The sequence below is a fragment of the Ursus maritimus genome, unplaced genomic scaffold (assembly GCF_017311325.1).
Source record: "Ursus maritimus isolate PB19 unplaced genomic scaffold, ASM1731132v1 scaffold_14, whole genome shotgun sequence".
NCBI classification, from domain to species: Eukaryota; Metazoa; Chordata; class Mammalia; order Carnivora; family Ursidae; genus Ursus; species Ursus maritimus.
The window spans coordinates 660,349-671,124 of record NW_024423786.1 but is presented as its reverse complement, the minus strand read 5'-3'; the positions used below and the strand labels follow the sequence as shown (position 1 = coordinate 671,124).

Sequence of the window (10,776 nt, the reverse complement as noted above, 5' to 3'; positions counted from 1 at the left end):
AAGGGTGGGGGCGGGGCGCTGGGGGGTGAGGGGTATTGCTGGGGGCGGGGCGCTGGGGCGGGGCTGGGCGGAGCGGAGGCAGGGGAAGGGTGGGGGCGGGGCGCTGGGGGGTGAGGGGTATTGCTGGGGGCGGGGCGCTGGGGCGGGGCTGGGCGGAGCGGAGGCAGGGGAAGGGTGGGGGCGGGGCGCTGGGTCTGCTCTGCCCCAGCTCAACTACGTCAAGGTAGTCATTAAAGATTCCTCCCCCTGGGTCACCTCCCCGCTGGGCGCCAAGGCCTCGACTTTTGACCTTGAGGGCCTGGAGGATTCTGCCAGCTGCCCATCTCAGGTGATACTTTTATGGCTGAGTAATGGCCTCTTGTCCTGGGAGAAGGGCACTTCTGCTCTGCCCCAGCTCAACTACGTCAAGGTAGTCATTAAAGATTCCTCCCCCTGGGTCACCTCCCCGCTGGGCGCCAAGGCCTCGACTTTTGACCTTGAGGGCCTGGAGGATTCTGCCAGCTGCCCATCTCAGGTGATACTTTTATGGCTGTGTGATGGCCTCTTGTCCTGGGAGAAGGGCACTGGGGAGCTGAGGAGCTGGGTCACCTCAGCTTTGCCCTGCGTATGTCGCCATTTGCTTGAAGGACACAAAAACCCCTGGAGTAGGGGCTACTTGCAGGTCTGGGAGTTTGGGCTGTTGAAGCCCCTAAACCTTCCCTGGGGTGTCAGGGTCAGCCAGCCTTCAGCTGTATGTATGTTGACCTCTGCCCTGACCCTCCTTTCTGCTAATACTTGGTCTTTGACCCCAGTTCCTGACACAAAGATCCTAAATTCTTTGGAATTTCCTGGGTGATAGGAGCCTCTTGCGCTAAGGAAGCCACTGTGGGTGGGCTCCTAGATGGGGGCTGGTCACCAAAAAGACCATTCCATGCTTAGAAACTTGGAACTTTGGGCCCCACCCCCCACTCTCTAGAGAGATGAGTTAATAATCCATCATGACTTGTGCTGAAGCCTCCATAAAAAATCCCTTAACCAGAGGGTTCAGAGAGCTGGGTTGCTGAGCCCACGGAAGTGCTGGGGCAGGTGTGGTGCCCCAAAAGGGCATGGAAACTCCACGCGCCTTCCCCCGACCTTGCCTTGTGTACCTCTTTGTCTGGTTGGCCATCTGTATCCTTTCTCGTGTGCTTTATTATATTATAAACCGGTAGACATGTTTCTCTGAGTTCTGTGAGCTGCTCTAGCAAATTAGGAACCCAGCGAAGGAGGGTGTGGGAGCCCTGATCCGTAGCTGGTTGGTCAGAAGCACAGGTGCAAGCCTGGGATGTGCGCCCGGGCATCTGAGGTGGGAGCGGCAGTCTTGGGGACGCAGTGTGTTAGCGCCGGTGCGAGCTGACTCCAGGTAGATGGTGTCAGACCTGAACTGAATCTTGGGCGCCCCCGCTGGTGTGGAGAATTGGTCATGTGGGGAAATCCCTCAAACCAGTCCCAGGAGGGTCCTGTGGGAGAACACTCCCCTTAGAGGAGAAGCGCGAGAGTCTTCTCCTTGCCAGTCCCACACCCAGTGACTTCATCAGCACCTCGCTTTATACTTTTCCTTCAGCTTGTTTTCGATTTTTTAAAAATTTAAACATGTTTCTTTGGTTATTGACGTAAACTTTCCAGGTACTTCTATAAGATAAGGAAGTCAAGTATTGTAATCGTGGAAGTTCCCCACTTCTCCTCCTGAGTCACCGTGGCCATTTTTTGGGCATATCCTTCCACACACATTCTACGTACATACAAAATGTGTATGTGTCCTTTTTAAGAATATAGACGCATTCTATACACGTCAGTTTTTTTAGGTGTTCATTATCGGTGAGTTTCGAGTCGTCCCGTTCTTGTAACTGTTGCGCAGTATTTCATTACTTGGGTGTGCTTCACTCTTTGTTCTTCTTTAAGTAGATTTCTCTGTGTAAATATAGAGTATGGTCTGGTTATAATTTTAGTCAGTGTATTCTCAGCACAAACACAGGACAGCTATAGTGCCGAGGGAAATTCTCGTCACCTAACAGGAGCAGTTGCTCTACTAGAAATGTCTCTAGTACCTCCTGGTGCCTATGCAATCGCGCTTCGTGACCTTTCCCCCAAATCCTGCCCCACCTGCAGGGGCTGTTCTGGACATCAGATACGAAGACCTGAAGACCTCCCACCTGTGTCCATCTCCCCAGCACTAATAACACTATCTTGAGCTTCTTAAGAGTGGAACTCTGTTGGGTTCATTCCTGGGTCTTGGGTGACACCAGTACGTGTTTGTTGAATGAAAAGGCAAGAGTCTGTGCTAAGTGCCCCAACCAAATCCTACAAGAGTTTAGTAGGCAGGAGAAACCTAGGAGGGCCTCTTGGAGGAGGTGGTCTTGGCAACACGAGCAAGGTTCTTAGATGGGAAATCCAAGAAGGAAGACCATTTGGAGACAAAGGGAGGCAGTGAGTGAAAATGCAGAGATGGGTCTGTCCAACGTATCGTGGGGGTGAAGGAGGCCCTGTGTAGGTCCAAGCTGGCTGTGGAGCTTGGAGAGTCAGGCCCAGCCAAATTTTTGAGGACCCTGAAAGCCAAGAGCAGTGTGGACTTTATCAGATAAGTAATGGGGAGCCCCTGAGGGTTTCTGGGTAGGGGCATGACCTGCTGCTTAACAGTACTCCCCACAGAGAGTATAAAGTTTTCTACAGATTTCCTACAAGGGCAGGGTGGGCAAGAGGCCCAACTAGAAGAAAGAATTGGCAGCATGGAGGGCCATGAGTGTGGGAAATGATTATTTTGATGGCTGGCATTCCCACGGTACATATATGTGCCAGACCCTGTTGAGTTGGTTGCCAAGACAGCCCTATGACGCGTGTGCTGTTATTGTGCTCATTTTCCAGAAGAGGAGACTGACGTTCGGGGAGGTGAAGCGTGCATGTGCCGCATAGCCACCCCTCTGGGATAGACTGAGATCTGAAGGGCTGGAGCACTGTAGCCGCAGCCTCTGCAGAGGCCGCCCTACCCCCTGCTAGCAAGGGCCTGAGCCACAATTTAGACCCAGGAGGTCTGGCTCCAGTTCGGGCCAGAGCTGGCCTAATGAAGCCTGACGACTGGGGGCGAGGACTGGGGTGATTCAAACAGGACCATGCCAGGTGGATCATGGCCGTCAGTTCTGACAGAAAGAGTGACAAACACTTAACAGGTGGGCGAGTTTGGTCCCACCGGCACACTGCCAGGTTAGAACGGAAGGAAGTGCTAAGCCGAATTCTCTCCCTCTCTCCCTCTCTCCCTCTGCGCGCTCTCTCTTTCTCTCTCTCTCTCTCTCTCTCTCTCACGCACCTGTTCTGTGAGCTAAACAAAGTCACAGGCTGGTACCCTTTTAGGATCAGCCACCACCTAGGAAAGATTCGCTTATGCAGAAGTAACGCTGCTCCCAAGACAGGATTCTGTCACCATCTATTACTTTCCTAGGGCTCTGCTGTAATAAATCTGCACAAATGGAGTGACTTCACAACAGCACCAATGTGTCCTCCTACAGTTGCGTGTGTCAGAAATCTGAAATGGGTCTCTGTGGGCCACACGCAGAGCAAGCAACACTAACGCGTGTGCAAGGATATTGAGATCGTGCTGGTTCTTTTGCTCCTCATTGAGTCTCGTGATTCCCATTTTGGGGGCACAAATATTACACATGAGATGGTCCTGGTTTATGTTTACATGTCTCAAAAGTTTGTAATATATTTTCAGCAGCATTAAATATAATGTAAAATATCGAGTGAAAAAATATGTGCAGCAGGGCTGCATTCCTTCTGAAGGCTCCAGGGGGTGGGGGTGGATCTCTTTCCTTGCCTTTTCTAGCTTCTAGAGGCTGTCTGCTTGTTTTGGTTCGTGGCCTCATCCTGTCTTCCATCTTCAAAGCCAGCTGCATAGCCAAATTCAAATCTCTTTTTCTGACTCAGATCCTCCTGCCTCCCTCTTGCGAGGACTCTGGTTTCGGGCTGAGCTGGGTAATTCAGGATAATCTCCCATCTTCAAATCCCTAATCACATCTGCAAAAATCACATCTCTTTTGCCTTGTACTTTAACATATTCACAGATTCCGGGAAATAGAATGCAGACATCTTTGGGGGCCATTTTTCTGCCCACCACACCATCAGGCATCCAGAATTCTCCAACCTGATGACTGAACCTGGGACATTTTATGAATTAATCCTCTGGCCCTAAGGGAACAGGCCACTGAGTTTGTTAGATTTGTTGGCCTATTAAGGCCAGGTGGGAGTGAAGGGTTGTCTAGAATATTCTTTCCAATTTATGTGTCTTGAATACATCTGATTTCATCAATAAGAATCCTCTTAGAACATGCATTATATGAATAGTGGGCCATAATTTCACCAAAGCTAATCCACCTCTGACCTTCTTTTTTTAAAAGATTTTATTTATTTATTTGAAAGAGAAGGAGAGAGAGAGAGAGAGAGAGAGAGAGAGAGAGAGGGAGCACGAGCAGGGCGAGGGGCAGAGGGAGAGGGAGAAGCAGTCTCCCTCCTGAGCACGGAACCCCCAGTGGGGCTCGATCCCAGGACCCTGGGATCATGACCTGAGCCGAAGGCAGATGCTTAACCGACTGAGCCCCCCAGGTGCCCTGACCTCTGACATTTTCCATGCTGCATAGCAGACCCTCCGGTGTAGACTGAGATTTGGAGAACTGAAGTGCTTGTAGTCGCACCCTGTGATTAGCATGCCAGCTGACCACCTAGAGTCTGAGTTGCCAAGCGGGGTGCCTGCTGGCTCTCCCTGTGGGTGTTGTGACATCTTAAAATAACCCGAAGACCTCTAAACAAGGAAGCTACAAAGCCGGGTTGAGGGGGAAGCAAGAAATACCCGTTAGGTTCTGGTTTAGGGGTCTTTAAAGGAGCAGGTGAGTAGAGGCACTGTGTGCTGGACAGTGTGCATTATCTCATCTAATCCTTCCAACGTCACAGGTGAGTAGACCACGCCAAGAGATGAGGAGACTGAGGCAGGGTGCCCAGCCCGAGTGCACACAGTAGCTGGCAGAGCCAGGGGCAGGCTCAGCTGTCCCCTGCTTCTCAGGGGCTGCCAGCCCTGTCGCCCCACCCAGCCTTTCCTCGCTGAGCCTCCTCTGCTGCGGTTCCCAGGGTCCACAGGGGCACCTGGGCTCCCCCGTAGGCCTGCCTCAGGCCTGTGGCGGGATCGTGGGTAGACACATCCTGTCTGAGCGCCATTTTCTCGTCTTAATGCTGAGAGCTGCTCCCAGTCGGAGACTTGAAATATTGAATCCAGGCCGGTAAACAGATATTTACTGCATGTCTGTTGGATAACCGTAGACATAGGGGATAAAGTTATCAAACAAAAATATAATAGAAGACAATGTTCCTGAATTAAGTAAAAACATGAACTTGTTGATAAAAAGATACAGTTTATCCTGGAAAGAAAAAATGAAAATTTGATGTAGAATAGTTGACATTAAGACATGTCTAGACTAAATTAGTGAATTTCAGGGATAAAGAAATATCAGTGGTCATAAGATGGAAATCTTCTACAAGGGGAAATATGGCACCCAGAGCTTTTGTGATGCATTTAGGATTCGGGAACTTGCCAGAATCCCCTTTACATGTACGGCATACATGCATTCTTCCTTCAGAACAGGCTGAATCTCGTACAGCCTTTAAAGACATTTCGAAGAATGGCCGAGTCCTTTCTATCAACTGATACATTTTAAAAATCATAGAATTTGACAAGGTTGAGTCCAGGACCTCAGTAAGATTGAGTTGAGGCCCGGTAGTGAAGCCGGCCCTGCTGTGAGGACAGCGGGTTCCCACTGTGCTGCACCCTCTTAACAGGTTGTGAAATCTGCATAGGGAGTTGCAATCAATATTTATTAGACAATGGGATAAAAGAAGCTGGAACAGCATAGAACACATTAGGAGCTGTGTAGTTAGGTCAAGTCTTATGTAGATTGTGTGTGTGTGTATGTTATGTATTGCTTTTGAAACTTTTCTTTAAATGCTCAGTTTCACTTGGCAAGTGCTTATGAGAGGCTCTCCACCAGCCAGAAAACAGCAACCGTCTTTGCGTTGTGGTGTGACATCACAGAAAGCAGTCGAAACGACGAGTGCACAGATGTGAATGTCACAGGCGCACAGGGAGAGGGGGACAGGCCCGGGCCTTGAGGGGGGACCGCAGCCCTGACTTCTAATGCGTGCCTTGGCCACACCTGCTCTTGAATGGCCTATCAACAGGGTTATGCAGTACGTCCCTTTAGTGTGGGCTTCTCCCACTCAACAGCGGGTTCGGAGCGGCCACCCGGCTGCTGCACGTCACCGTGGATGGCTTATCCTCGTTGCTGTCCTGTAGTGGTTCCCAGATGGGGTCCCCAGGCCAGCACGGGCAGCACCTGGGAACTGGTCAGGGGCACAGATCAGAGGCTGCACCAGACCTTCTGGATGATTCCGACCTCTGCTGGAGTTGGAGACCCTCCCGCTGCAGCATATTCCTAGCCACTGTTCTTGAGGGAGAAACTCCTATTTCTCATCAGTTGTTTTTCCAAGGGAGAAGGGATGGTGCATGTTTGTTCCACATGAAAATTAATGCCCTTAGCTGGGGTTTTCTTTATAGCCTCTCTTGCCATCTGCTGCCTCCTGAATTACCCATCTCCTTTCTTCCCTCCTATCCCACCCAGCCCCTGAGGCCCCAGTGACACCCTTGTCACTCAGACCTGGGTGTGTCTTACCCATGCCGTGTTAGACTGGTGGGTGCATCAGACAGGTGGCCCTGCTCCTAGCCTCTGCCCTCGGCACCTGTGCTCCTGGCTGGGCATCTCCCTGGGAGCACATATGCTCCCTGCCCAAATGCTGGTGTACCCAGTCCTGGGACCTCGCCTCTTCTCCTGTCACCTCCTGCCTCCCAGTGTCCGAAGCCCACCTGTCTTCCTCAAGTATCACACCACCTTTTCCCTCAGCAGAAATGCACTGAGGGAATGAAGGGATACATTCACCACACCCCGCTCCTCATCTCCCCACCCCCAAAGTGGTTGGTGCCCCAGGGTCAGCTGGTTGAAGAAATGGCCTCAAAGTCCACCCAGACACCAGGTTGTCACCTTGGTCCCCTCTCCCACTTGGCCTGCCTCTAGGCTGTAGTCCAGGTGTTGGAAGGAAGAGCGCTACGAAGGGGTCTGTCAGGATTCCGGCCCGCCTTGCGCTTTGCGAGACAGATCGTAAGCAATAAAAAAAGCAACCTCTACAACATCCAACAGTGAAATGCTTGGGAAGGAGACGGAGGCAGGGGGAGAGGATGGGAGGTCAAGGGGGGCATCTGAACTGAGGCCTGAGTGAGGGAACAGACCCTCCAAGAGAAGGCAGGGTGGCAGAGAGGGTTTAGGCAGAGGGAAGGGTAAGTGCCAAGGCCCTGCAGCAGGACCAGGACTGTCAGGGATGTCCGGAGGACTGACAAGAGGGTTTGGGAGTTGGGCTGGATGAGAAGCCCTGGAAAGGTTTCTTCTTTCTCTTGGCCTGCTGTCCCTGGCTCCAGGCTCTGCCCTCAGCCTGCCCGGCTCTGGCGGAATCTCACTTTCAGAGAGCTGCAGCTGTGCAGTTGTACGTTGTCTGAGGCTGGTTGCCAAACTGGGTGCTGGTGGAGTGTTGCTTCTCCACACTCGTACAAGGTGCCCGTGGGCTTCCGGCAGATCTGCTTTCCCCACCCTTGAGTCTGCATCTCCCATTGTAGCTACAAGCCTCAGGGCAGACCCCTCTCTGGTCCTTAATTCGGATAAAGAAAGGCAGGGACTAGAGGTCTGCCTACATGAAGGGGGGTGGGCAATCAGGGAAGGCTTCTTGTAGGAGGTGACATTGTAGATGGGCTTGGAGTGAGAACTAGGTAGTCTCTGGGTGGGGCCATAGGTTTCTTCGTGGAGCAGAAGTCAGTCTAAGTAGGGAAGGAGGAGAGCCCATTATAGAAGCCTCACAATGCTTGGCCTGGAGATCCCCCAGCCCCCGCTGCCCCTCACCCTTCTCTTCCCCCAGCTAGCGCTGAGGAATGCCCTGCGTTACTTCCCCCCGGATGTCCAGGAGCTACTGGCCCCTGAGTTTGCCCAGGAGCTGCGACTGTACGGGCATATCTACATGTACCGGTTTTGCCCCGCCATGAAAATGAGGTCAGTGCTGGGAGTGCAGCTTCAGAGGGGCCCAGCATGGCAAGCACGTGGGAGGGACCGAGCTGAGGTCAGGAGGGGGGAAATCCAGGCTGTCCACACTAGGAGGCCCACAGCTGTGGCAGGCTGAGTGGACAGCCTGCACACGGAGAGGGGGTGGTGTAGCCTCGAGCTGGCTGCAGCTGCCAGCCTGGCCAGAAGATGAGGGAATCCTTTTCAGACAGGTGTCTCTGGCCTCCTGTCCTGGGGAGTCCACCCTGAGCAATTCTTGATCCCAATTGTATATGAAATCCCTTTCTAAACCTCATATCTTGCCCTGCTGGGAGATGAAGAGAGCTTTAGAGGGGTGGCTCTGTCAGTGTCTTCAAACAGCTTAGGTTCCCCATCAGGGGTCTCAAGCTGAACAGTGCATGGCATTGGAGGCCTTGTTAAAAAAAATGTGGATGGCTGGACATCACCCCACATTGTGGATTCAGTAGTTCTGGGGGGTGAGGGCAGGAAGATCTGCCATTCTCATGGTTCCCAGGCAATGCTGCCCCCACCCAGCAGAGCTCACACTCTAAGCACCATTGTTCTTAAATATGCCAGAGGCCCAGACCTGTCCGGAACCACCCAGGGAATGTCATTCTCCCCAGATAGGAGGAACCACGCCCCCTCATTCCTGTCAGGGCCTGTTGGCCTGGCATCTGTTAGAATTGATGCCCAGGAACATTGGTGGCATGAAGGAAAGAAGGGATGAATAAAAACTCCATCTGGAGTAGAGGCTTCTGGAAAGCAGACATCAGCTTTGCTTCGAAGTCCATTTTCTCTCGGTTGGACCTTACCAAGTGGGGAGGAAGGGCGGTCCAGGTGGGTAGGGGCCTAACTCCCCATCCTTGGAAGGGCAGGGGTGCAAAGCACAACGTGAGCACCAGAGTGGGCTGGCCTGGGTGGTTTGGAACCGCCTTCTGCTGGCAACTCCCAGGCGACTTCTGCAGGATGCCAGTCTTGCTGTCCACACCTGTGTGGCCAGGTGCTGGGCTATGGCCAGGGTGGGCCTGAGTTTTAGCGGGCAGGGAGCCCGGTGCCCTCCCATTATCACACCCGGTGGCCGGACTCCCCTTGCAGGGCCTACCCAATCGAGCAGTACCCCTGCCGGACGAGAGCTGCTGCAGCCATCATGCACATGATCATGAACAACCTGGACCCCGCCGTGGCCCAGGTAACAACCGGGGGAAACTGAGGCCTGTGGGCCAGCACTGCCCGAGAGAGATGTAACTCAAGACATACGTATAATGCTTTTAAGCTTTTGAGTTAGAAATAAGGATAAATTCCTAGGAAGTTGTAGAGATAGTGTAGAGGGGACCGAGAGCCTGCTCCCAGCTGCCCCCAACGCCGCATCTTCCGCAGCTACCACATGGCATCAACACCGGGGCATCCACACTGGTATGATGGACACACATGTCATTTTAAATTTTGTAAAAGCCGCTTGAAAAAGTAAAAAACAAAACAAAAAAAACACAAAACAGATTTACTATTGTATTTTGTTTATCCCAATGTTATTAGAAATATTATCATTTTAACCTGTAGTATAAACATTACTGAGATAGTTTACAACCTTTTTTCCTACGAAGTCTTTGAAGTCGGGTGTATTTTACATTAGAGCATATCAAATGAGCTATGGTTCAAGTGTTTGATAGCCGCACATGGATGACCAAGTCTGGCCACGTGTGTCTGGCGTCCTTGGGGGCCAGTCTGTATATCAGACACCCATATTTGAGAAAGGATAGCCTAAGAGAAATATAGCCCTAGAATTTGAATATTCCCAGGCCTCAGAATCTGGTCACAGATGGACCCTTGACATTGACCCTGGGTTAAGTTCCCAGAGGGATCCCAGATCCAGTTCTTTTTTTTTTTTTTTTTTAAGATTTTATTTATTTATTTGACAGAGATAGAGACAGTCAGCAAGAGAGGGAATACAAGCAGGGGGAGTGGGAGAGGAAGAAGCAGGCTCCCAGCGGAGGAGCCTTATGTGGGGCTCGATCCCATAACGCCGGGATCACGCCCTGAGCCGAAGGCAGACGCTTAACCGCTGTGCCACCCAGGCGCCCCCCCCAGATCCAGTTCTGACCCTCACCTCACACTGAGCTCTTACCCACTCACAGGTGGGCCAATGTTCCCTGGGCTTCGCCCTTTCTGCCTTGTCTCCTGGCCCTTAACACTCTTTCTTCAAGGGCCATCAGCCACCTTGCTCTGTTGAGCACAATGCAGAGGTGGGCGCCCTCCTAGGCCCCCATCTCAGATGACACCATGTCTTCTCCAGTTTCCCCAGGAGCTCGTGACGTATGGAGGAAATGGGCAGGTGTTCAGCAACTGGGCTCAGGTACGCTGGACTGTATGGCTTTCCCCCCATCACATTTTCTGGCCTGGTAGGAGCTTACAGCCCAGGCTCTGGACTCAGGTCTCTGCCTCCCTGATGCCTGAGATGCCGACACTGGAGATACTCAGTGTACTGAAGGTCCCAGGGTCATGAGTGGCATTATTGGAGGCACCAGGAGCCATTGGAGAGTAATGAAGGCCTGGAAGGATGGGTTACTGGCAGGACTGCTGGGGCTGTGGGAGCTCTCTGGGCCTGGGTGGTGACTTGGGGTGCAGT

General features: G+C 52.2%; 1 protein-coding gene across 1 annotated transcript in view; it reads left to right on the top strand.

Moving 5' to 3' along the window:
- Nucleotides 1–10,776, top strand: part of UROC1 (urocanate hydratase 1) — a 48,080-nt gene that overhangs the window by 9,093 nt on the left and 28,211 nt on the right. Inside the window, exons 2-4 of the mRNA XM_008697801.2 lie at nt 8,014–8,144; nt 9,249–9,342; nt 10,444–10,503. Of these exons, the coding sequence (XP_008696023.1) occupies nt 8,014–8,144; nt 9,249–9,342; nt 10,444–10,503 (285 nt within the window). The remainder of the gene's footprint in view (nt 1–8,013; nt 8,145–9,248; nt 9,343–10,443; nt 10,504–10,776) is intronic.